This window comes from Cynocephalus volans, chromosome 5, assembly GCF_027409185.1.
Source record: "Cynocephalus volans isolate mCynVol1 chromosome 5, mCynVol1.pri, whole genome shotgun sequence".
NCBI lineage: Eukaryota > Metazoa > Chordata > Mammalia > Dermoptera > Cynocephalidae > Cynocephalus > Cynocephalus volans.
The window spans coordinates 148,936,097-148,963,624 of NC_084464.1; the positions used below are offsets into that span (position 1 = coordinate 148,936,097).

General features: G+C 45.2%; 2 protein-coding genes across 2 annotated transcripts; both read right to left on the minus strand.

Annotated features, from left to right (window-relative positions):
- Nucleotides 1-297: 297 nt before the first annotated feature.
- Nucleotides 298-4,674, minus strand: LOC134379175 (UL16-binding protein 1-like). Its single transcript, XM_063098370.1, has 4 exons — nt 4,587-4,674; nt 1,389-1,649; nt 901-1,167; nt 298-424 (listed from the first exon to the last, which is right to left on the minus strand). Exons 1-4 carry the CDS (start codon nt 4,672-4,674, stop codon nt 300-302), a joined length of 741 nt encoding a protein of 246 aa, XP_062954440.1. The 3' UTR covers nt 298-299.
- Nucleotides 4,675-19,329: 14,655 nt separating this feature from the next.
- Nucleotides 19,330-26,473, minus strand: LOC134379176 (UL16-binding protein 1-like). The gene is made up of 5 exons (XM_063098371.1): nt 26,377-26,473; nt 22,104-22,364; nt 21,617-21,883; nt 21,035-21,167; nt 19,330-19,836 (listed from the first exon to the last, which is right to left on the minus strand). The coding sequence occupies exons 1-4, from the start codon at nt 26,471-26,473 to the stop codon at nt 21,055-21,057; spliced, it is 738 nt and encodes a 245-aa protein (XP_062954441.1). The 3' UTR covers nt 19,330-19,836; nt 21,035-21,054.
- Nucleotides 26,474-27,528: the final 1,055 nt, after the last annotated feature.

Below are 27,528 nucleotides of genomic sequence, written 5' to 3' on the forward strand. Positions count from 1 at the left end.
TGGTCTGAAACAGGCCTGAAGTCACTAAGCCCTCTCTAGTGTCAACAGCCCTGAGCCTCGGTATGGTCCCTCCCTTTCCTGCTGGCCCTTGACAGTGAGGACTCATCAGACCTCAGGGCTGAGCTTGCCCATGTCAGGTCTATCAGGTGACATGAGGTCTTGTTCACCTTGTCTCATTCCCAGGATGGGAAGGTCCAGTCATGGGGCAGGGGTGGGCTCTAGGAACTCACTTTCTCATCCTCTGACCTTACCACCCGCCCGTGGCAGCCCTCTCACTTCTGCACTCAGTACCTGTCATCCTATAGGATTCTCCCTGGGATGTCAAATAGGATGGAGCAGATGAGGATCACAAGAAGTGTCCTGTCGTTGGGCGTGATGGCTGTGCCCTTGGAGTGGGCTGTGACTGGTGCTGTGGTGGGTGGTGCTGAAATGGAAACACAAGAGTGACATTGTCTAGACCCCGCATCTGAGGAGATGCCTCCTCAGCTCCTGCTGCCCCAGGTCATGCAGCAGTGCAGACATTTGCTAGCCTCTGCTATGTGGCAGTCACTGGGACAGGTCCTGGTAGGAAGGGAGAGAGGAGATGGGTCTTGTCCTCAAGGAGCTCGTAGAGCTGCTGAGGGAAGCCAGGTGACAATGTAACCCACTCTGATGCTGTGGCAGAAGACAAGGTGACACATGAGGACGGTGGCAGGGAAGGGTCTCAGGAGCTGGCATTTGAGGCAGTTTTGTACGTGCAAGATAATGATGTATTTCTTACACACACACATGCACACACACACGCACATGCACACACACAACACACGCATGCATGCGCACGCACACACACACACACACACACACAAGGTAAGTACCTCACATCTCAGCACAGCTCCCCATCCTTCCCCACTTCTCACTTACCTGTTGGCTCCAGCATTTTCTCCCAGTGCTCCAAAAATGTCTCAAGCCACCTCTTGCAGTCTCCCATTGAAATCCTCACTAAGAACTCGGTCACATCTCTGTCATTTTCCCATGTCGATCTGGCTCCAGGATGAACCTCTGTCCACTCTCTGCTCCCCGGGTCAAAGAGGAGGAATGTCTGTCCATTGAAGCTGAACTGCCAGGACCCGCTGGTGCGTCCACTGGCTTCACGCTGACAGGACATCCTGACCTGCAGGGAGAGAGGATCTGCCCCCGTGGGAAAGAGATGAGCTTTGGGTCGTGACGCATCCTTGCCCCACCCTGTCCCCTTCCTATCTCCTGGACCCGCTCTCTCCTCCACGCCCTGAACTTGCTGCGGGACCTCCTGGGTGGGACCAACTTCTGATTTTTTTTTTACATGGAAACAATAAGTGCCTGAACCTACCACAGCATTTGCTTTCTCCTGTGCTGGGCCATTTCACACTTACCCCCGGTTGTGTAATTCTCCAGTTGAATGTCAGCCAGTTGCTCTTTTAGCATGTCCACCACATCACTCAGAGTTCCAGACTGTTCTTCCCAGGACTCTGTCATAGTCACCTTCTCCCCCAGGGGACCCAAGGGCTTGACCTTGTTGCCACAGTCATAGTAAAGAAAAGTCTTTTCATCCACCTGGCCTTGAACTTCACACCACGGTTGTCCAGGTTTGGGCTTCAGATTGACGGTGAAGTCATAGCAAAGGGAGTGAGCGTCTGTTGTGGAAAAACACAGGTGAGGGTTGGGGAGGGGAGAAAGGACCCATTGACACCCCCACCCCCCAATCCCTGTGAGACCAAGAGAGTCCCTCTGAAGGGCTGGGCTGGCACAGCAAGGAGCGTCCCTTCCCGGGCTGTTCCTCCCCCACGTAAAGGCTCTTGTCTGAGGAGGAGGGGGTGGCTTCTGCCTGGGAAGAAACCATGTGTCCCCAGACATGGCCACCTCCCCTCTGCTCACCAAGCCAGGGCCACACCCGTCAGCACATGAGCTTGCCAGGGAGGGGCCAGGCCTGCTATGGGAGGAAAAGGCCAGGATGGCAGAGGGTCTCCAGAAGCAGCCCACGTGGACTGTGGGGAGGGGAAGGTCGATGGGGCTTCCCCTGAGGATGCTGGATGATGGCGGGGCAGAGTGAGGATGGAATCCAAGTAGGATAAGGGAGAGTTCCTAATTATGGGTCACAGAATTTATCATGGCCCCTAGTACATGGTGCTAATCTGCTAGTAGGTTTGCTCCTGGAGAGGGATGGCCCACGCTGCATGAAATAGAAAATCCAGAACTTGTAAGGCAAGTAGTAGGGGAAGGGGTGAAAAGGCTGAGAGAGGTGCACATGCAAGCATGGATGTAGTGCAGAGACGGAAAATGCTCCTACGTGCCAAGGGAAAGCCAGGACGACTCTGTTCACAAGCGCATAAAGAACGCACTGTGAGAAGGACACCAGCCTTCTAAGAAGCTCAGTGATGACTTCTGCAGAAGGCCAGGGTTGGTGATAGGAGATGTTGTTCCCAAGATGGGCTCCCAGAGGTAACAGAGGTGAAAATCTGACATAATAGATCGCAAGTGGAGGTGCTCAACTGTCAGAAGGAAAGAGGGTGCAAAGATTGAAATGACAAGAAAAGTCAAAACGGTAGTAAAGAAGACTTTTTATCTACCTGACCTTGAACCTCATACCAGCATTGTCCAGGGGCTTAAACCACAGAGAGGTAAGGTTGTGAATCCAAGAGCACAGGAATCCGAGGCAAAATAGATGGGAAACCACCCAGACACTGCCTGATTCAAATAATTACAGCATATGCAGAATATAGAAAGCACGAGTATGGACGATCAGCAAGCTGAAAGCAGCCACCCCATGGAAAGCTGAGCTCCATTGCCCAGTTTCCAAGACTGAGCCACTTCTCAGACTCAGAACCCATTACTAGAATGAAAGGCCGAGTTCTGATGAGGTGAGACTCTTCAACCCCACAGTAAAGGCAATGATTCTTGCCAGTCTTCCCCAAATAGATATATGGCCCCTACAGATTGCCATGAAGGCCTACATTGGAAACATTGCAGGGTTTGTACAACACGTAATCTCTGTTACAACTACCCAACTCTTCTGTTGGAGTGAGAAAGCCAAGATAGATGATACATGAATGATAAGTGTGGCTGGACCTGCCACTAAGGCCCTATGACCCAGGACAACCTATGATCCGAGGGGCATCAGGGACAGGAAAGGTGCTCTGTGGAGTTCATAGCAATTCTGAAGAGGAGAATCACAACACTGACCTCTAGTGTTCAGAAGCAAGGCCATGACACTCCCAGCAGGGAAATCACGCCCTTTAAAAGTGGCTCCCAGGTAGAGATGGGGCCTGTGGCCTTGGGATATCAGCGACCAGGCAGCCTCAGAGCTGCCAATCATGAGCTGGGCACTCCCCCACTAGGTCATTAGAGCCATTAGGTAGACAGGCACAGCAGTCAGAAGATAGACGCGATTCCCTTGTGACTGACATGAACAAGACCAGAGGGAAGAGATAACCTGCAGGAGCTGGTGGCCCCGATGCCTAGGACACAGCATTGTTGCTCCAGCACCTCACCCTCCGCTCACACCTGTGGTGTCAGGGAGTGTCCTCTCAACAGCAAAGGAGGGGAGCAGTGGCCCCAGACCATAGGACCGCTTTTCTATCACAGCCACCACCCAGAAGCCACAGATAGGACGGGACCCACTTCAGACTCAAACTGGCCGTTGAGCCAGCACTTGGAGAAGATCCCCTAGGGGATGGGGACACCACGGGTATAGTAAATCTGGGGTCAGAGCATGTTGTCTTTGGCTGCTTTTGCACTCCAGAGACATAGTACTTGTCACAGAGACGGATACCCAATGGCCCGCAAAGAAGAAACTATTTATTGCCTTCCCTTTATAGAAAAAGTTTGCCGACTCCTGTCTAATCAATGATTGTTATGTAGGATGCCGTCTTTCCAAGAGGCAGAACAGGTGGGTCCTTGGCCACAGGGTAGAAGTAGGTGTCTCCACCCGCCATCATCCCAGCGTCATCCGTGGGGCCAGGGTGCCCCACCCCTCCTACATTAGCTTCTGTAAGTGTGGCTGGAGGTGTTTGCTGGCGTGTGTCCTCAGGAAGGGGATAAGGCACCAGTTGGAGGAGCTGGTTAGGGCCCTCTGGGGGTAGGAAGGTTAAGGAGGCCTGTGAGGTGTATGACGCTGGTGTGAGACAGGAGTAAAGGTGGTGAGCTGGATGGTGGCTCAATAAGGGAGGAGGCCGGTGAGCCTCGGGAATGTGTGTGTGATCTGCTGAGAAGGTGCCCTGGGAAGTTCAAGGGCAAAGAGCCCTGTGGTGCTGGAGGGTTTGTGTGTGAGTCTGGAGGTGTCTGGTCGCGTCCCTGCGGGTCACCACCGGTCCTGATCAGGACCAGGTCACCATGGCTCCGGCTCCCAGTTCCCTAGGGCGGGGTTCCGGGTAGGGAGCGGGGTCCCCAGCGATTCCCATGGCGCCACCTTGCCCTCTCCACCTCTTTCCCCCCTCCCATCCTCCCAGTACTGTCCCGCCTGTCTTCGGCCCCTCGGCCAGGCGGCGAGAAGCAGCGGCAGAGAGGGGGACGCCGCGTGGAAGGCAGCCCTTCCTTCCCGACGCCTCTCCGGTCCCGCCCCCGACCTCACTCACCCGCCGGGGGGGCCGCGCAGGGACAGTCCCACAGTGGCAGCAGAGCCAGGACGCAGTGAACGAGCCGGGCGCCCGCAGCCGGCGCCATCGGGACCTGGACCCCGGAGTGCGACCGAAGCGGGAGCCCGCAGCGGGGACACTTGCAAAGGTGTTTAAGTGGGAGGGGCGTGGCCACCCCGAGTCTCCTCCTGTCGCTCTCCGCTGCCCCGCCCTCCGTTTTTCTGTGGAGCAGGAATTCCCAGGGTCGGCGTTAAGTTTCTCCACTCGTGTCCTCCTCGTTCCTCTAGAGACCGCCTCGTAACCCGTCTTTGCACAGGATGCCTTGACCAGATAAAAGTTTTGCACAATTTTCTCCCACTTGAGGTTTGCTTCTTTATTTTGTTAGATGTGTTTCAAACAGCACAGGGATTTGGTTCCTATTATTGTGTGCCTTCTTTGTCTGCCAGTGTCCCCCTAAGCACTGGTGTCTGTAACCGGCGGGGAGGTGGCGAGGCGGGCGAGACCTGTCCCCACCTCCAGGCCTGGGGCGGCTACTGGGCGGAACCGGCCCCGCCCGGCCCGGTCGCTGGAGGCCTTGAGGCCTGAGCCTTGTTTTAAGAATGAAACTAAAGTCAAGCTGGGCGTTGCCCCCACCCCACCCCCGCTGGGACTGTTCCTGTGTAATTTCACTCTATTTGTTGGATATTATGGAATCAGAGCTGCTTGGTGACCAATTTCAGTCACCGTGACTTTTCAAAGACCTTTATTTTTCCTATAAAAGAATAAACCAGTTGGAATAGGTTATGGAAACCTTGTTTTCCTTAGTAGAAGTACAGATTTGTATATGTATTAATGCTTGTTTTTAAAACAACTATAAGCCCGTATATACTCTGCTGCACCCAACTTATACCACAAGATAACACATCTTGAAGATCTTCGCAGACCAGCACATAGAGACACACTTTTAAGTTTACATGACATTCTTTAAAGTGACTGTATCACAGTATAGTATATGTAATCGTTGTCTATTTATGAAGATAAAGATTGTCTCTTGTTAGTGACTTTTGCATAAACAAAATGCTGTAATAGCCATAGTTGCATAAACCCTTGTACAATTTTGTAGAATAAATTTCCAGATACAATATTGCTGTGCAAATTGGTACAGTTTGAAAGTGTGTCATTTTATCCAATTTCAATGTCCACTAAACACTCGTAATGGTGAAGACTCAGCTTTGGCAAAGGACAGTGAAACATCTACGGGTAACAGGAATGAAAATTGGTACAACTTTTCTGAAGGTCAGTGTGACAGTATTAATCAAAAAGCCTAAAATTTCAAGGTCTAAAGATAAGAATATATATTGGTATTTGTTTGGAAATGTGTAAAGTCTTCCTGAAAGGATAATAAATGCAGTCATGTGCTGAATCAGGATGTTTTGGTCCCAGGACAGTGGTCCCATAAGACCATAAGGAAGCTGAAACGTTCCTATTACCTAGTGACATCATAGCCGTCATAATGTTGTAGTGCAGCGCATTGCTCACATGTTTGTGCTGATGCTGGTGTCAACAAACCTACTGTACTGCCAGTCATATAGAAGTCAAGCACATGTAATTACATAACGTACATAATACTTGATATTGATTAAAAAAAAGTATGTTACTGGTTGATGTATTTACTATCCTTTTTATCATTCTGTTAAAATGTATTCCTTCTACTTATAAAACAAAAAACTTAATTGCAAAATAGCCTCAGGCAGGTCCTCCAGGAAACACTGGAGAGAAATCAGTGTATCATGGCAGATGACAGCTCCATGCGTGCCCATGAAGACCTTCCAGTGGGACAAGATATGGAGGTGAAAGACAGTGATATTGTTCATCCTGACCCTGGGTAGACTTAAGCTAATGTGTGTGTTTGTGTCCTAGTTTTTAACAAAAAAAGTTTAAAAACTAAAAGAATTTATAAAATTTTATAAATATGAAAAAGCTTTAGAATAAAGATATTAACAAACTATTTTGTACAGCTGTACAATGTGTTTGTGTTTTAAGCTAAGTGCTATAGTGAAAGAATCAACGAGTTAGATAAACTAAAAGGTTTATAAGTAAAAAAGTTATAGTATGCTAAGTTTAATTTATTATTGAAGAAATTTCTTAAAATAAATTTAGTGCAGCCTAAGTGCATTGTTTATGAAGTCTGCATATAGAGCAGTAATGAACTAGGTCTTGACATTCACTCACCACTCACTCACTGACTCGTGCAGGGCAACTTCCAGTCCTGCAAGCTCCATTCACGGAAAGTGCTCTATACATGTATACTATTAAAAAAAAATCTTTTATGCCATATTTATTTTATTGTACCTTTTGTATGTTTTCATATGCGTAGATACAGAAATACCATTGTGTTACAGTTGCCTACAGTATTTGTACAGTCACATGCTGTACAGGTGTGTATCCTAGGAGCCTTAGGCTACATCATACAGCCCAGGTATGTAGTAGGCTATCCCCTGTAGGTTTGTGTAAAGATATTCTACGATATTTGCACCACAAGGAATTTGCCTAAGGATCCATTTCTTAGAATGTATCCCTGCCGTCAAGCGACCCATGATTGTAACTCAGTAAAAGTTTTAATCTTGGGTGTGTGAACAATGAGAGCGGATACAGGCAGGAGAGGGAGAAACTTTTCACATGTTACCTTTTAAATTGTTTTCATTATGAAACATGTTAATATATTAAGGTGAAGAATTAAATACAAAAAGCCCAAATTATTCGATCTAATAATTACCCTTCTACAAGTATGTGTTAATTTTCAGAAAATAATCAGTAAATGTACAGATGTTTAAACACAGATGTCAATAAAAGCATTATGATAAAATATGGTACCACTCTTACAAGGTCAATTATACAGCTATTAAAAGTAAAGTTCTGGATGGGGGCCATGGGCCTCAACACCCACCCTTGCCCACAAGCCGGCAGCAATGGAGCCACCTGCCCGGGGTCCTGAGATAGGAGCAGAGAGCCAGCCCTGCTTCCCCTGCAACCAAATCTTGGAATGTTCTTATTAGCCACATGTGTTTCTTTAGGGTCTGTGACTTATCTGTTCATGTCCTTCACTGAATTTCTGCTTAGATTTTTCTTTTTTTTTAATTGGTTGTGAATATTCATGAGATACAAAGCTGATTGTCACCCCTTGTGCCAAGACATGAAGGCCAGATCCATACTGGCACTACGTCCATTACCACAAATTGCAGTTGTACCCCATGTCCCCCACCCAATTATCCCCAACTTCCCTCCTCCTCCTCCTTTCCCCCACTCCACTTTGTATCCCTAGGTGTGTTCTCTCCCTCTGCAAGTCCAACAGACCACTGTGGTTTTTCTTTCCTTCCTTCTTTCTCTCTTAGCTCCCACAAATGAGTGAGCACATGTGGTATTTATCCCTCTGTGCTTTGCTTATTTCACTCAACATAAGTTTCTCCAGGCTCATCCATGTTGTTGCAAATGGGAGAATTTCATTCTTTTTTATGGCAGAGTAGTATTCCATGGTGTGTATATACCACAGTTTCTTTATCCATTCATCCATCGATGGACATTTAGGTTGGTTCCATGTCTTGGCTATTGTAAACAGAGCTGTGATGAACATGGGAGTGCAGGTATCCCTTCAACATGATGATTTCCATTCCTCTGGGTATATACCTAGAAATAGGATTGCTGGATTGTATGGAAGATCTATCTGTAGTTGTTTGAGAAACCTCCATACTGTTTTCCATAGTGGTTGTACTAATTTACAGTCCCATCAACAGTGCAGGAGTGTTCCCTTCTCTCCACACCCTGGCCAGCATTTGTTATTCACCGTTTCTTTGATTATAGCCAGTCTAACTGGGGTGAGGTGATATCTCAGTGTGGTATAAATTTGCATTTCCCTGATGACTAGTGATGTTGAGCATTTTTTCATGTACCTGTTGTCCATTTGTATGCCTTCCTTTGAAAAATGTCTATTCATCTCTTTTGCCCATTTTTTAATTGGGTTATTTGTTTTTTTATTGTGTAATTGCTTGAGTTCCTTGTATATTCTGGATATTAATCCCTTGTCAGATGCATAGTTAGCAAAAATTTTCTCCCACTCTGTAGGATGTCATTTCACTCTGTTGATTATTTCCTTTGCTGTGCAGAAGCTTCTTAGCTTGATATAGTCCCGTTTTTTTTTTTTCTTTTGCTGCTCATGCTTTCAGGCTCATGTTCATAAAGTCTATGCCCAGACCTAGTTCCTGAAGTGTTTCACCTAGTAATTTTCCCTTAGTAATTTTACAGTTTCAGGTCTTATACTTAAGTCTTTAATCCACTTTGAGTTGATTTTAGTATATGATGAGAGGTGCATATCTAGTTTCATTTTTCTGCATATGGATATCCAATTTTCCCAGTGCCACTTATTCAAGAGGCAGTATTTTCCCCAATGTAGAGTTTTGTTGCCTTTGTCCAATGTCAGAGGGATGATTTCTGGGTTCTCAATTCTGCTCCACTTGTCTGAGTGTCTATTTTTATGTCAGTACAATGCTGTTTTGGTTACTACAGCTTTGTAGTATAATTTGAAGTCAGGTGGTGTTATGCTTCTGGCTTTATTTTTATTTATTTTATTTTCGCTCAGGATTTCTTTGGCTACTCAGGATCTTTTGTTGTTCCATATGAATGCTAAGATTGTTTCCTCTATTTCTATGAAGAACGTCATTGATATTCTGATGCGGATTGCATTGAATCTTTAGGTCACTTTGGGTACTATGGACATTTTCACAATGTTAATTTTTCCAAACCAAGAGCACGGAATGTCTTTCCATCTTTTTGTGTCCTTTTTAATTTCTTTCAGCAGTGATTTGTAGTTCTCATTGTAGCGATCTTTCACCTTCTTGGTTAAATTGATTTCTAGGTTTTATTTTATTTTATTTAGTGACTATTGTAAATGGGCTTGCTCTCTTGATTTCTTTTTTTCCACTAGGCCATTATTGGAGTATTAAAATGCTACTGATTTTTGCATACTGATTTTGTATCCTGCAGCTTTGCTGAAATTGTTTATCAGCTCTAAGAATTTTCTGGTAGAGTCTTTAGGTTTTTCTATATACAGGATCATGTCATCTGCAAACAGGGATAGTTTGACATCATCTTTTCCAATCTGGATGCCCTTTATTTCATTCTCTTGCCTAACTGCTCTGGCTAGTCCTTCTAATACTGTGTTAAATAGGAGTGGTGAGAGTGGGCATCCTTGCCTTGTTCCTGTACTTAAGGGAAAAGCTGAAAGCTTTTTTCCAACCATTCAAGATGATATTGGTGGTGAGTTTGTCTTATATGGGTTCTTATTGTGTTGTGATATTTTCCTTCTATACCTAATTTGCTGAGAGTCTTTATGATGAAGGATGTTGAATTTTGTCAAATGCTTTCTCTGCATCTATGGAGACAATCATGAGGTTTTTGTCCTTGATTTTGTTGATGTGCTGTATCACATTTGTTGACATGGGTAGGTTGAACCATCCTAGTATACCTGGGATGAATCCCACTTGGTCGTGGTGTATAATTTTTTTGATGTGTTGCTTGCTGTATTCTGATTGCTAATATTTTGCTGAGGATTTTTATATATATGCTCATCAGAGATATTGGCCTGTACATTTTTTTTCATTGCTGTTGTATGTTTGTCTGGTTTTTGTATCAGGGTGATGCTGGCCTCATAGAATGAGCTTGAGACAGTGGCCTCTGTTTCAATTTTTTGAAATAGTTTGAAGAAAATTGGTATTAATTCCTCTTGAAAAGTTTGGTAGAATTCAGCAGTAAAGACATCGGGTCCAGGGCTCTTCTTTTTTGGCAAATTGCTGATTACTGCCTCAATTTCATTGCTTTTTATTGGTCTCTTCAGGTTTTCAATTTCTTCTTTGTTCTATTTCTTCTTCTGAACCAAGAAGAAATAGAGTGTATATTGTGCATATTGTGTACGGTTGTGAATGTATATAGTTGTGAAATAGAACGTATATTGTGTAGTTATTGGATGAAATGTTCTTGGTAGTTTGTATGTGTCCAAAAATTTATCCGTTTCCTTCAGGCATTCAAGTTTGTTAGCATACGGTTGTTTATAATAGTCTCTAATGATTTTTTGAATTTCTGCAGTATTAGTTGTAATGTCTCCTTTTTCATTTCTGATTTTTGCTATTTGGGTCTTCTCTCTGATGTTTTTAGTTAGTGCAGGTAATGGTTTGTCTATTTTGCTTACCTTCTTGAAAAAACACAACTTTTGTTTTATTGATGTTTTGTATCATTTTGGGGGTCTCTATTTCATTTAGTTCTACTCTGACCTTAATTATTTCTTTTCATCTACTAAATTTGGGATTGGATTATTCTTGTTTTCCTAGTTCTTTCGTGTGTAGCATTAGGCTCTTTCTTTGAAATCTTTCTGTTCTTTTGATATAAGTGTTTATTACAATAAACTTCCCTCATAGTACTGCATTTGCACTATCCCACAGGTTTTAGTGCGATGTGTCTTTATTTTCATTAGTTTCAAGAAACTTTTTGATTTCCTGTTTAGTTTCCTCCTGGACCCCTAGGTCATTGAGGAGACTATTGTTTAGTTTCCATGTATTTGTATAGTTTCCGGAGTTTTGCTTATTATGAATGTCCAGTTTTAGTCTATCGTAGTCTGAAAAGATACTTGGAATGAGTTCAAGTTTTAAAAATTTTCTGAGACTAGATTTTTGATCTAATATGCTGTCTGTCCTGGAGAATGTTCCATGAGCTGATGAGAAGAAAGTATATTCTTTAGTTGTTGGATGAGATGTTCTGTATATATCTGCTAGGTCCCGTTGGTCTAAGGTATAGATTAAATCCTGTGTCTCTTTGTTGACTTGTTGCCTGGAAGTCCTATCCCAAACTGAGAGACGGGTGTTCAGATCACCCACTGTTAATGTATTAGGGCCTGTTTCTTTCTTTAGGTCTAAGAGTGTTTGCTTTATATATCTGGGTGCTCCAGTATTGGGTGTGTAAACATTTATAATTGTTATGTCTTCTAGCTGGATTGATCCCTTTATCATTATATACTGGCCTTCTTTGTCTCTTTTTATGTTTTTTTGTTTAACTTCTATTTTGACTGATAAAAGAATAGGAACTCCTGCTCGTTTTTGGTTTTCATTTGCATGGTATATCTTTTTCCATCCGTTCACTTTTAGTCTGTGGGTATCTCTACAGGTGAAGTGGGTCTCTTGAAGACAGCATATACTTGGGTCTTGCTTTTTAATCTAGTCAGTTTGTGTCTTTTGAGTGGGAAGTTTAATCCATTCACATTTAGGATAGTTATTGACAGGTATTGTTTAATTCCTGTCATTTAATTGCTTTATGTTTAGATGATTTAAATATCTTTTGATCATTACTTCCCCTTTTATTTCTTGTCTTCAATGTTAGGTGGAAATTTGTGGTGGCATGATTTAACTTCTTACTCTTTCTCGCTGGCATTTTTGCTTTAATGGTGGCTTTTGCTCTTTCTTGTGATTTGTGATAGTGATCATCATTATTCGGATTGCAGATGAAGGACGCCCTTGAGAATTTCTTGCAGGGCTGGTTGTGTGGTGGTGAACTCCCACATCTTTTGTTTTTCTGGGAAATACACTATATTCCTCCCTCATTTCTGAAGGAGAGCCTTGCTGGATGAAGATTTCTTAGCTGGCAATTTTTTTCTTTTAGTATTTTGAATATATCATTCCACTTTCTTCTGGTCTGTAGGGTTCCAGTTGAGAAGTCTGCTGTTAGTCTGATGGGGCATCCCCTATAGGTGACTTGATGCTTTTCTCTGGCTGCTTTTAGAATTCTCTCTTTGTCTTTGAGCTTTGAAAATTTAACTATAATGTGTCTTGGGGAGGATCTTTTTGGATCGAATCTGTTTGGGGACCTTTGAACTTCCTGGATCCAAAGGTCTGAATTTCTCCCTATACCTGGGAAGTTTTCTGTTACGATTTCCTTGAATAAGTTTTCAATACATTTTCCTATCTTCTCCCCTTCTGGAATACACACAATTTGGATCTCAGAGTGCTTGAGGTTGTCTGCTATCTCTCTTAGATTTTCCTCATTATTTTTTTTTTTTTTGTCTTTTTTGTGACTGGCACTCAGACTGTGAGTGCACCGGCCAGTCCTATATAGGATCTGAACCCGCGGCGGGAGGGTTGCGGCGCTCCCAGCGCCGCACTCTCCCGAGTGCACCACTCTCCCGAGTGCACCACGGGCTCGGCCCTTCCTCATTATTTTTAATTCTTTTTTCCTTTTTTTTGTCTGCCTGGATTATTTCAAAAAGAACATCTTTGAGATCTGAAATTCTTCTGCTTCCTCTACCCTGCTGCTCAAGCTCTCTGTTGCGTTTTTTATTTCACTGAGTGAATCTTTCATTTCTAGGAGTTCTGCTACACTCTTTTAAAGGTATTAATCTCTTTGTAAATTTCCTCCCTCATATTCTGGATATTTTTTCTTGTTGCGTTGTGTTCTCTAATTGAGTCTTCTTTTATCTCTTTGAGTTTTCTTAAGATCATTGCTTGGAATTCCTTTTCAGATATTTCAAGGATTCCCTGTTCCATGAAGTCTGAAATTTGTGCATTACTGTATTCCTTTGGTGGTGTCATATCTTCTTGTTTGTTTGTACTTCTAGCATTTTTTCATTGATGTTTGGTCATTTGGTAGAGGGTTTGCTTCTTCTATTTCTCTGAGGTTGGCTCTGAGGATAAAGATTTCTTCCTCTATTTGCAGGCTTTCCTGGTGACTCTTCTTATATCAGTGTAGTTGAGTGAGAGGAAGGTTACCTGTAGAGTGGGCCTGTTTCAGAATCTATGGCCCCCAGCACCATGCAGGTCTCAGCGCTCCTTGATGGGGCTTGTTGTGGTAGCAGGCGCTTCCCTCTCGGTCCAAGGGCGGGGTGGTCCACCGGCACTGCAGGGGTCTCGGCTCACCTTGGTGGGACCTGCTGCAGCAGCAGGCCCAGGCACTTCCCTCGGGGACAGCAGTTTTGGAAACAACGACAGCTACCACAAAAGTTCAGATTCAGAGTTTCTCCAAGTGTGGCTTGAAAAGCATCTCTGACACAATCATCCATAATATGCTTGCTCTCTGCTTAGATTTTTCTAATTCATTTTTAAGAGTTCTTTTTGCATTAAGGATATTAATCTTTGAGTCTCAAATTTCTTCCTTATCAGTTGACTTTAAAAAAATAAGTCTTACTTTACTTAAAAAAAGTAAGGTTTTGAAATGTATTTATTGGCACAAAAATTGTAATATAGTATTCAGTGGGAAAGTTATGGCACAAAGTTTGCACAACATGCTGATATTTTAAAATAAGTATTTATAAAAATAATTTCTTTCAGGAAATGCACCCTAGTTATCTTTGAGTTGTTAATTTACATGTGATTTTAGTTTGTTCTTTTTACATTTGTAATTATCACATGGTCTATGATGAACATGTATTGATTTTATCTCCAGACGCTGCCATAGTTGCCTATAAACAATCCCCTTCCATGTCTGGTCCTTCCCACTCTTTCTGACCACAGGCCTTTGCTTCGGAGATGCCGTCTTTTAACCCCGTCACTCTTGGCTGCCTCCAGCACTGAATGATGTTCTGCGTAATGATCAACTCAGTCAGGAATTCTAGCTTTCAGCCAAGGGAGTGAATCTGGGACTCAAAGTGAAGGACGAACCTTGTAAAGGGGAAGAGGAAGTCCAAGGTGCGGAGAGCAAGCGTGAGAAGAGTCCCCACAGTTCTCAGAAGCTGCGTGTCCTGGGCCAGACCAAGCACATTCCAGGGCTGCGAGCAACATGCCAGCGAGAGGACTGGCCCTGTTGGGAGTGTGCTGTGTGTGATGACAGTCTGCTCTGGGGCATGGGGACAGTGTCCAAACAATGGAGGTGGACAACAGCCACTGCACGTTCCCAGAGGTTTCTCAACCTCATCCCTATTGCCACTTGGGCCAGATCCTTCTTTGCTGTGGCCGGTTGTCCTGTGTGTTGTAGGATGTTTGGGGTAGCAAACCTGAGACACTAGATACCAGTAGCACCCCCTCCTGGTTGTGAAAACCAAAATTGCCTCCACACATTTTCAAATGTTCCTTCGGTAGAAAAAAAATCACCCCTAGTTGAGAACCACTTAGAGGAGAGATTCTGTAAAGAGCAGCCCGGTGTGCTTGACATCGACCCTGGATAAGATTTAAAAAAAATTTTTTTTTATTTTTTCTTAATTTTATTTTGTCGATATACAATGTGGTTGATTATTGTGGCCCATTACCGAACCCTCCCTCCCTCCTCTCTCTCCCCCCTCCCTCCCAACAATGTCCTTTCTGTTTGCTTGTCGTATCAACTTCAAGGAATTGTAGTTGTTATGTCTTCTCCCCCCACCCCCCGGTTTTTGTGTGTGTGTGTGTGTGAATTTATTTATTTATTTTTAGCTCCCACCAATAAGTGAGAACATGTGGTATTTCTCTTTCTGTGCCTGACTTGTTTCACTTAATATAATTCTCTCAAGGTCCATCCATGTTGTTGCAAATGGCAGTATTTCATTCATTTTTATAGCTGAGTAGTATTCCATTGTGTAGATGTACCACATTTTCTGTACTGGATAAGATTTTTGAACCACTATTCCAATTTACAGAAATGCAATAGGAAAGAAGAGAGCTCATCAGTCCCCAGAATGGACTCCCTAAGTAGGTATGCATGAGTAATAATTTTTACCTGATCAGGTGACACCATTTGTTCCAGTCTGATAGGTATGGTGGGCAAATATATCTGAAGGTGTTAGATTATATCTGCTGACATGGTTTTAGAGAAGACTGTGAGATATAGATTAGGGATGGGAATTTGGGTGGTGAGTTACTCATTGGCCATTCCAAAGTGATCCAGATTAATAATCTGGAGGGTGGTTGCATCAGTCTGGGTCTGATCAGGAGACCCAAATCACTTAGTAATTTGAAGATCCAAAGTTTAATGTAAAGAAATTTTAACTGTAACAGGGATTACCCACTAAGAGGAAAAGAGAACTCTAAAGCATTCGTGGGTGGCACATATGGGGAGCAGCCACACCCTCCAGGGCTGAAGCAGAGCATTCAAGGCAGGAAAAAAAATCTCAGAGTCCCATGTTCATTTCCCGGGCTTGAGATCCAGTCCTCCTTGGAGAGGACACACCTTCACCCTCTGAGTGGCAATGAAACTCACTAAGATGGTGCACTTGTTGAACTCACTAGTTTTCAGTGCAGAAGGGACTACCCACAATAATTTTCTCCAGTAGGGGAAATCCTTGCTTAAGGTCTAAAAGTGGCAGGAGAGGTTGCCCTTCCAGAGATTTCTGAGAACAGCACCTGTGGTGCTCCTACAGCACCCTCTGTTGACCAAGTGCCAGCTGTGCAGAGCAGCATTCAGCTGTGTTCTCACAGGGGAGGGCAGGATGGATGAGGAGCTGAGCAGCCTTGAGCTATGACTGGCACAGAGACCTCTGTGGAGCACTTCAGTGCTCTGTTCTTTCGTCTCCTCATCAGCATTTCCCAATGTAGGAAAAAACATGGAGTGTTTGCTCATCAGCTTCTACATGATTTGAAACTAACTGGACAAACAAATAGGTTAGATGACAGAGCCAAGTCCCCAAAGTTTCATGATGGTGGATTAGTTATGCTGAGCGGATGTGATGACAATCATTGTGCTGCACTCATGTGTGCATGGTGCTGTTCTAGGTGCTTTATCTGTGTTATTTAACTTAATCTGCAGAACAACCATGGGCGATAGGGTACTATTAGAATTCACATTCTGTAGATGAGAAAACTGGGACCTAAAAAGCTTAAATGGCTTCCCCAGGGTCACCAGCAGTAATTGTTGGATCTGAAATATGAACCTATATGGCCTGACTCTGCAGCCCTAGCTCTTAAATGTCATGGTGTATAAAAAATGCACTCTTGTGTGTGTGTGTTTATGATTCTGCAGCCTTGGCCTCAGTCACTGGGACTGGGGTGGGACAGGATGCAAACTACACTCATTAGAGCCTCTGCCCTGGAAATTCAATATGAGGAGAGAATTACTTGTCCTACTCTGTGAGTGGGTGGGACTGACATTACGCAAATTCATTCTCTTTGAGGAGGTCTTGTGTGTGGAGGGTGGAGAATGCTGGTGTCTACAAAGCACCTGAAGCCAAAAGCAGAGGGGAAAGGGATGAGAAACTGTTGAGGGGTGGTTGGAGACACAGGCCACCAGGCTCCCAGGCTCCTGCACAGCTTGTTACAGGTCCTGCTGGACCCCAAAGGACTTCTGCCCTCGACTCCAGAACACACCTCACATCCTGATGATACTTCTTGGCACTGAAGCCAGCTGGAAGTGGGTTTCCTTTCTTGCAGTCCAAAATGGTAAACTGTGATGGGTAGAGATGATCCAATTGCAAGGAAGTGAAGGGCATTTTTGCTTTAGTTTCCTGTGGCTTTGTAGTCTCGCTCAAAAATGTGCTGCCCACTCCCATTTTGTGCAGGGTTTCTCTTATGTTTTCTTCCAGTAGTTTTGTAGTTTCAGGCCTTAAATCTAGATCTTTAATCCACTTTGAGTTGATTTTTATGTATGGTTTGAGATAGGGGTCTAGTTTCAATCTTCTGCATGTGGATATTCAGTTTTCCCAGCACTACTCACTGAAGAGGCTCTCCTTTCCCCACTGTACATTCTTGTTGTATTTAATGAAAATCAGTTGGCTGTAAGTGTGTGTGTGGACTTATTTCTGGGTTCTCTATTCAGTTCCATTAGTCAATTTGTCTGTTTTTATGCCAGTACCATGCAGTTTTGTTTACTATAGGTTTATAGTATATTTTGAAGTTAGACAGTATGATGCCTCCAACTTTGTTCTTTTTGTTCAACATTGCTCTAGCTATATGGGGTCTTTTGTGGTTCCATACAAATTTTAACACCATTTTTCTATATTTGTGAAGAATGCCATTGGTATTTTGATAGAGATTGCATTGAACGTGTAGATTGCTTTGGATAGTATAGACATTTGATGATGTGAATTCTTCCGACCCAAGACATGGGATATCTTTCTATTTATTTGTGTCCTCTTCAGTTTTTTTCACCAATGTTTTATAGTTTTCATTGTAGAGGTCTTTCACCTCCTTTATTAAATTTACTCCTAGCTATTTCATTTTTTGGTAACTATTGTGAATGGGATTATTTTCTTGATTTCTTTTTCAGCTATTTCATTATTGGTGTATAGGAAGGCTATTGATTATTGTGTAGTGATTTTGTATCCTGCTACCACACTGAATTCATTTATTAGCTCTAGTCATTTTTTGGAGTCTTTAGGGGTTTTCTATGTGTAGCATCATGTCATCTTCAAATAGGGATAGTTTGACTTCTCCCTTTCCATTTTGGATGCTTTCTCTTGTCTTTTTGTGCTGGGTAGAACTTCCAGTACTATGTTGAGTAAGAGTGGGGGAAGTGGCGTCCTTGTCTTGTTCCAGATCTTAGAGGAATAGCCCCCAATTTTAGTCCATTCAGTATATTAGCTGTGGGTTTATTTTATATGGCCTTTATTGTGTTGAGGTAAATTCTTTCTATATCTAATTTGTTGAGTGCTTTTATCACGAAGGGTGTTGGATTTTATCAAATGCTTTTTCTGCATCTATTGAAATGATCCTATGTTTTTTCCCTTCATTCTGTTGATGTGATGCATAATATTTATTGATTTGCATATGGTCAACCATCCTTGCATCCCCGAGATGAATCCCACTTGATTGTGGACAAATTTTTAATGTGTTGTTGGATCCTGTTTGCTAGTTATTTTATTGAGGATCTTCTCATCTGTGTTCATTAGGGATATTGGTCTGTAGTTGTAGTTTTTTGTTGTGTCTTTTTCTGGTTTTGGTATGAGGTTAATGTTGGCTTCAGAGAATGAGTTTGGAAGTATTCCCTCTTCTTCAATTTTTTGGAAGAGTTTGAGAAGAATTGGTATTAGTTCTTTAAATGTCTGGTAGAATTGAACAGTAAAGCCATCTGGTTATGGGGTTTTCTTTGTTGGGAGACTTTTTATTACTGCTTCAATCTCATTACTTGTTACTGGTCTGTTTAGGTTTTCTAGTTCTTCATGATCCAACTTTGTAAGTTGTATGTGTCCAGTGATTTATCCATTTCTTCTAGGTTTTCCTGTTTGTAGTGGTCTCTTATGATGCTTTGTATTTCTGCGGTATGAATTGTCTCCTTTTTCATTTATGATTTTATTTATTTATGTCATCTCTTGTTTTTCTTCATTAGATTAGCTAAAGGTTTATTGACTTTGTTTATATGTTCGAAAAACTGACTGCAAATTGGTTGCTCTGTGGGAGAGAGTGACACCAGGAACTGACTACTCCGCCATCTTGACCCCTTGTCGAAAATGCTCCTTTGTAGAGATTTTTTTGTTGAAGTCATCAGAAAGCTAAGTGGAGATATTCAATTAGTTAGCAGGAAGAGAAAATGACTGAATATGTCAAGAAAAAGTACTGAATAGAAATACCACCAAAATCAACAAAAAGAATGAGCTATAGCATCTACACTAACATTATGACCTGCTGGATGCCTCTGGATTTGGCCTAAGGTTTAAACTTGTTGCTTTGCCTGGCACGGATCTGTCACCCCACTTCCCATGGGTGACGGAGATGCAAAGGATTACGCAAAGCCCATCTCTTTTGAGCAGTGAGAGACCCCGAAGTGGTTAACTTCCCTTAGGAACGCTCAAGCAAGAGGCAACCCTTTCTCAGAAAATTAACCTCAAATTGGGGTTCTTTTCCTGCATTTATTTTCCGGACCAGGAAGTTACAGAAAGAGACATAGGTGGGGTTATAGTTTAACAATATAGGCTGGTAACTTTCAGTGAAACAAGCCAGATAACATTCCAGTAAGGCTATCAACAAAAGCTTGATCTGAGCAAATATTCCTTCTTACAGCAATTTCTCAATATCTTTACATAACAATCAGTAACTAGTCTGTCCTTGAGCCAGCAATCTTGCTGTGCCACAAATCTTTATCTTACACCAGAGACTTATAGCCTGAGGAAAATTTCCAGTCCTCTGCAACGTCAATATTTGAAACTACAAGGCTTTGGAAAACCAGGCCCTGTGAAGTACATATGCTTTATAGTATATTCCACATAAACTCCTGGTGGATGAGATAGGAATGGCGGTGGTAGTAAGATGGCCAACCAAAAGGAAGAGGTGCAGAGGACCACACTCTCAGGCTTCTTGGGAGCATCTTCAGTGTTCATACAAGAAACAAGTGCTGGTCCTAGAAGCTGAGGAAGAGCTGGGTCAATTCTCCTGGTGTGACCCTTCACCAGCCATACCCCATGTCAAGCCCACTCTCGCTAATGGTCTTGTATTTATCTCCACCTCCCACCCCTGGCCCCTGCAGCCTGTACCAACCTTTTCTCTCCTTTGCCACAACACAATCAGCCTCAGGCCCTGCTACAGACTGTGCTGGCTCAGGACTCAAGCTGGTCATGAATGGGTCTGCCCCTTATCAGAACTTCATCCTCTCTCTGAGGGGAGGGCCTAAGGGACCTGGTAGGAGGCCTGTCCAAAGAGAGGGCCTGAACTTGGTTCCCCTGGCCTTAGGTAAGGTTGCAGGGAAACGTCCTCCTTTCCCCTTCTCTCTCAGCCTCCCCTCACCTGGTAGCAGCACACACAGCTCTGAGTGTGACTGTCCCTGTACCACATCTATTCCTGCTGCAGACGTGGAATCCAGCAGCAGCACAGCCCTCCTATCTCCAGAGTCAACTCTGCTCAAGGCAGGGGCACTCAGCTGGCTGAGGGTCTGGATTCTGCAGGAGGCTATGTGCCTGCCAGGGGCATTGCCCCAGGGCCCAGCCAGGATGCCCAGGGGTCCAGGCAGGACTGACCTTCTTCTAAATCTCATCCTGGACAGACTCTACTGTTAGCCTTCCTCTTAACTGCTGTGACCCAAGCCATATTCTGAGGAATGAAAGCCTGAGCTCCAGCCTTCTGTGTTGGGTGTGCTGAGGCCTTCGCAGCCCCCTTTTCTTGGGATGACACCCAGATCCTTGTCCTCCTGGCTCACGAATGGCCCCCTTCCCTTGCTCACCAGCACAGCTACCACGCTGCTCTCGCCTGACTGTGAGCACTGCCCACACCTGTGCCCCTGCTGTCTCCACACCACCCACCTCTGGGCCCTTCCCGAATAGGAATCTGGTCTGAAACAGGCCTGAAGTCACTAAGCCCTCTCTGGTGTCAACAGGCCCTGAGCCTCGGTATGGCCCCTCCCTCTCCCACTGGCCTTTGATAGTGAGGACTTGTCAGACCTCAGAGCTGAGCTTGCCCATGTCAGGTCTATCAAGTGACATGAGGTCTTGTCTCATTCCCAGGATGGGAAGATCCAGTCATGGGGCAGAGGTGGGCTCTGGGAACTCACTTTCTCGTCCTCCCACCTCACCCACCTGTCCCTGGCTACCCTGGCACTTCTGCCCATGGTACCTGTCAATCTAGAGGACTTTTTAGTTGATGCCAAGTAGGATGAAGCAGGTGGGGATCACAAGGAGGGTCCAGTGGCTGGGCATGATGGCCATGGCGTTGGAGTGAGCTATGACTGGTGCTGTGGTGGGTGATGCTGAAATGGAAAAACAAGAGTTACAGCTCTTGTCCAGACCCTACATCTGAGGAGATGCCTCCTTGGCTCCTGCTGCCCCAGGTCATCCAGCAGTGCAGACATTTGCTAGCCTCTGCTCCATGACAGCTGCTGGGACAGGTCCTGGTAGGAAGTGAGAAGTCTTATCCGCAAGGAGCTCATACACCTGCTGAGGGAAGCCAGGTGACAATGTAACCCATCCCTGGTGTTGTGGCACAAGAAAAGGTGACATGTGAGGATGGTGGCAGGGAAGAGTTGCAGGAGCTGGCATTTGAGGCAGTTTTGTGTGTGAGAGATAATGATGTATTTCTCACACATGCACACACCCACGTGCACACACCACATGTGCGCACACACACACACACACACAGAGACAGGTGGGTAGATCTCATCTCAGTAGAGCTCTCCATCCTTCCCCACTTCTCACTTACCTATTGGCTCCAGCATTTTCTCCCAGTGCTCCAAAAACGTCTCAAGCCACCTCTTGCAGTCTCCCACTGAAATCTTCACTAAGAACTCGGTCACATCTCTGTCATTTTCCCATGTCGATCTGGCTCCAGGATGAACCTCTGTCCACTCTCTGCTCCCCGGGTCAAAGAGGAGGAATGTCTGTCCATTGAAGCTGAACTGCCAGGACCCGCTGGTGCGTCCACTGGCTTCACGCTGACAGGACATCCTGACCTGCAGGGAGAGAGGATCTGCCCCCGTGGGAAAGAGATGAGCTTTGGGTCGTGACGCATCCTTGCCCCACCCTGTCCCCTTCCTATCTCCTGGACCCACTCTCTCTTCACCCTGAACTTGCTGCAGGACCTTCGGGGTGGGACCAACTTCTGATTTTTTTTTTTTACATGGAAACAATAAGTGCCTGAACCTACCACAGCATTTGCTTTCTCCTGTGCTGGGCCATTTCACACTTACCCCCGGTTGTGTAATTCTCCAGTTGAATGCCAGCCAGTTGCTGCTTGAGCGTGTCCGCCACATCACGCAGAGTTTCACGCTGTTCTTCACAGAACTCTGTGATATTCTTCTTCTCCCACAGGGGACCCAAGAGCTTGACTTCATTGCCACAGTCATAGTAAAGAAAAGTCTTTTCATCCACCTGGCCTTGAACCTCACACCGCAGTTGTCCAGGTGTGGACTTCAGATTGACGGTGAAGTCATAGCACAGGGAGTGAGCGTCTGTGGAGGAAAAACACAGGTGAGGGTTGGAGAGGGGAGAAAGGACCCATTGACAATCCCTGTAAGACGAAGAGAGTCCCTCTGAAGGGCTGGGCTGGCACAGCAAGGAGCGCCCCTTCCTGGGCTGTCCCTCCCCCACGTAAAGGCTCTTGTCTGAGGAGGAGGGGGTGGCCCCTGCCTGGGAAGAAACCACATGTCCCCGGACATGGCCACCTCCCCTCTGCTCACCAGGCCAGGGTCACACCTGTCAGCACATGAGCTTGCCAGGGAGGTGTCAGCCCTGCTACGGGAGGAAAAGGCCAGGATTGCAGGAAGTGTTGGCCCCGATGCCCAGGACACAGCATTGTTGCTCCAGTACCTCACCCTCTGCTCACACCTGTGGCTTCAGGGAGTGTCCACTCAACAGCAAAGGAGGGGAGCAGAGGCCCCAGACCATAGGACCGCTTTCCTGTTACATCCACCACCCAGAAGCCACAGGCAGGACAGGACCCACTTCTGACTCAAACTGGCAGCTCAGGCACCATGTGGAGAAGATCCCCTATGGGATTGGACACCAACAGCTGGCACCACAGGTACAATAAATCTGGGATCAGAAAATTTGGGCCAAATCTGGTTCTCCATTCAGTGCATGTTGTCTTTGACTGTTTTTGCACTCCAGAGACACAGTACTAGTCACAGACACAGATACCCAATGGCCTGTAAAGAAGAAACTATTTATTGTCTGCCCTTTATAAAAAAAGTTTGCCGACGACTGCTTAATCAATGACTATTATGTAGGATGCCAGTCTTCCCAAGAGGCAGAACAGGTGGGTCCTGGACCATGGGGTAGAAGTAGGTGTCTCCACCCACAATCATCCCAGCGTCATCCGTGGGGCCATGGTGCCCCCTACATTAGCTTCTGTAAGTGTGGCTGGAGGTGTTTGCTGGGGTGTGTCCTCAGGGAGGGGATAAGGCACTAGCTGGGGGAGGAGGTGGTTAGGGCCCTGTAGGGTAGGAAGGTGAAGGAGGCCTGTGGGTGCCTGGGGTCGGGGTGAGACGGGAGTAAACGTGGTGATCTGGGTGGTGGCTCAATAAATAGTAGGGGATCGGGTGGGAAGAGGCCGGTGACCCTGGGAATGTGTGTGCTGATCTGATGGCAAAGTGTGGTGGGAAGTCCAAGGACAAAGAGCCCTGGGGTGCTGGAGGGTTTGTTCCGGAGGGTTTTGGGGTGACTGTGGTCACGTCCCTGCGGGATCACTCCCTGGTACTGAGCGCGCCCCGTTCCCTGTGGCTCCAAATCCCGCTTCCGAGGGCAGCGCTTCCCGCCGACCCTGTCACCCTGTCCAGCCCTCTTACCCTCCGCCGTCCTCCTAACTTTAATTTTTCGCCTATTCAAGAGAAAGCAATAAAAGGCATGCATATTGGAAAGGAGAAAGTCCAACTACCCCTATTTGTAGATGACATGATCACGTATATAGAAAATCCTAAAGACTCCACCAAAAAATTACTAGAACTAATAAATGAATTCAGTAAAGTGATGGGATATAAAATCAACACACAAAAATCAATAATAGCCTTCCTATATGTGCCAATAATGAAGTAGCTGAAGAAGAAATCAAGAAAGTAATCTCATTTGCAATTGCTACCAAAAAAATGAAATATTTAGGAGTAAACTTAACCAAGGAGGTGAAAGCCCTCTACAATGAAAACTATAAAACATTGGTGAAATAAATTGAAGAGGACACAAATAAATGGAAAGATATCTCATGTTTGTGGGTTAGAAGACTTAACTTCATCAAAATATCCATATTATCCAAAGCAATCTATGCATTCAACACGATCCCTATCAAAAAATCAATGACATTCTCCACAGAAATAGAAGAAAAAAATCTTAAAAGTTGTATTAAACCACAAAAGACCCTGAATAGCTAAAGCAATCTTCAACAAAAAGAGCAAAGTTGGAGGCATCACACTTCCTGACTTCAAAATGTATTATAAAGCTAAAGTAACAAGAACAGCATGGTACTGGTGTAAAAATAGACAAACTGACTAATGGAATAGAATAGAGAGCTCCGAAATAAACCCACACATTTACAGCCAACAAAGGTGCCAAAAATATATAATAAGGAAAGGACGGTGTCTTCAATAAAAGTGCTGGGAAAACTGGATATCCATTCACAGGCAAAAGATTAAAACTAGATTTCTATCTCTCACCATGCAGAAAAATCAACTCAAAATGGATCAAAGACCTCAATTTAAGACCAGAAACTATGAAACTACTAGAAGCCACAGATGAAACGCTGTGCTCTAGCCAGCTGAGCTAACTGGCCAGCCCTTGGGAAGTACTTTTTTGAGTGGGACAAAGGCAAAGGTAACTAAAGCAAAAATACACAAATGGGATTACATCAAACTAAAAAGCTTCTGCACAGCAAGGGATACTGTCAACAAAGTGAAAAGACAACCTACAAAATGGGAGAAAGTGTTTGCAAACTACACATCTGACAAGTGGTAACATCCAGAATATATAAAAAAACTCAACAGGAAAAAAACAAATAACCCAATTAAAAAATGGGCAAAGGACCTGAATAAACATACTTCAAAAGACATACAACGGTCAACATGCTCATGAAAAAATGCTTAAAATCAGTAATCAGTGGGGAAATGCAAATTAAAACCACAATAAGATATCACCTCATTCCAGATAGGATGGCTATTATCAACAAGACAGAAAATAGCAAATGCTGTTGAGGACGCAGAGAAAAGGGAACTCTCCCACATTGCTGGTGGGAATGTAAATTGGTGTAGCCATTGTGGAAAACAGTATGGAAGTTCCTCAGAGAATTAAAAATAGATCTACCTTATGACCCAGCTACCCCATTACTGGGTATATATCCAAAGGAAATGAAATCAATATATCAAAAAGACACCTGCACTCCCATGTTCATCACAGACTATTCACAATAGCCAAGAGATGGGATACACCTACATGTCTATCAATGGATGAATGGATTAAAAGCTGTGGTATGTATACACATTGAAATACTCTCCAGCTATAAAAAAAGATAGCCTATCATTTGCACCAACATGAACAGAACTGGAAACCACCACGTTAAGTAAGTCAGTCACATAGAGACAAATACTACGTGATATCACTCATATGTGGAATCTAAAAAAATTTTTTAAAAAAGTGGTTCTCATATAAGAGTAGAATAATGGTTACCAGAGGCCAGGAGGGGAAGTGGGGAGGAGGAGAAGTGGTGGACTAATGGGTACAAAACTGTTGTCTACCCTAAGTGAAACATTGTGCATTATAGGAGTGTATTAAAACAACACACTGTACCCCACGAATATGTACAAGTAAACGTTAAAATATTTTGAATTAAAAAAAGAGAGGTAGTTAAGTCTAGGTGAAGAAATTTAGGATGTAATTTTCAAAAGTCAACATTAAAAAAGAATGTAAACATATACATATATGAATGGATTAGTTGAAGATGTTTGGGTGTTACGAGAAATGTATTGAATTGTCATTTCCTGTCCTTTGACTTTTTAAAGCAGTATTGCTTATTTCACTTAGGAACTGGGGTGGACATAAGCATCAAGTCTGTTGATACATGTGTATACCCCTGAAACCATCACCACAATCAAGACAGTGAACATATCCAACTCCCCTAAACGATTCCTCTTTGTAATTTCTCCCTCCTTACCTGGCTATGTACTCTCCCTTTCCAATCTGCCTGTATTCCCCAGACAACTGCTGATCTGCTGTCACTATACATTGCTTTGAATTATCTGAAATTTTATATAAATGGAATCACACAGTAAAAAAAAAAAAAAAAAAAAAAAAATTTTTCGCCTCTTTTCATCCCGTCTGTTTGGGGGTGGGGGGGCGAGAACCAGTCGCGGGGACGCAGACGAGGCTGGAAGGAGCCCGCGGAGGGGACCGAGGAGGTGGCGGCGCGTGCGGGAGGATCCGTCCTCCCGACGCCCTCCCCCAATTTTGTCGTCTTCCCCTAAGTTCCAGCCCCGAACTCACCGGCCGGCGCCGAGCGGGGACAGTCGGGCGGCAGCAGCAGCAGCAGCAGCAGAACCAGGACGCGGTGAATGAGCGGGGCGCGGGCAGCCAGCGCCATCGGGACCCGAGCTGAATGGCGACAAACACAGAGCCGGCAGAGTGGTGTGAACTTTGTAAAGCGGATGAGGATAGTGGCGCGGGGAACCCTGAGCGTCCTGCCCTGACAGGGACTTCCCGGATCACTTCCGCGCGGCGGCGGCGGCGGCGGGGGGCAACTGAGGCAGCCTCGCAGCCCGTCCCGCCGCGCTCAGTCGGTCTCCCGGGGAGCGTCGGGCGGCTTGCCACAGGTCTCGTCTCAGGGCGGCGCCTCCTTTTAAGGCCCAGCCCCTGCTCCGCCCCAGAGGGCCGGTGAGTCACCATCTGCGTGGGCGAAGCGCAGCCCCCTCCTAGCGCGTGGAGGCTTTGGAACGACCGCGTCCCTCCCCGGGTATAGCCTCAACTTAGCTGAGAGTCAGCTCTTGAGCTGGAGCCTCAGCATAGCGGAGAGGGTTAACAGGTATGCAGTGTATGTATTATATGTTGTGCTCTTGCGGTAACGCACGCTGGAGAAAAGAGCGCGTCAGGAGGAACATCGACGGAAGACGAAACACGCCTGCGGTGCCTGTGCCGGGACGCGCAGGTCCAGTCCGCCCTGTGCAGGGCCGGCCGAGCTCACACCCTCGCTGGACTCGTGCCCCGCCCCACCTTGTGCCTCCACCGCCGTCCGTAGCCCCCGCATCTTTTCATAGAACGCCTTTATCAACTAGACGTTTTGCAAATAATACCTACCAGTTGAGGTTTGCTTATTTTTCTTAAATGTTTGTTTTAAAGAGCACAGGAGTTTTGCTTCGTTTCCATCTTGGGTGCTTTCTTTGTTTGTCTGCTAATGTGCACTTAAGCACTTGTTTCTTTAACCGGTGGGCAGGTCGGCAGGTGGGCAGGTGGGAAGGGGGCGGAGGGGCAGGGGGCAAGGGGGCAGGTGGGCAAGTGGGCAGGGGGGCAGGTGGGCAAGGGGGCAAGGGGCAGGTGGGCAGGGGGGCAGGTGGGCAGCGGGGCAAGTGGGCAGGGGGGCAGGGGGTAGGGGGCAAGTGGGAAGGGGGGCAAGGGGCAGGGGGGCAGGGAGGCGAGAGTCGG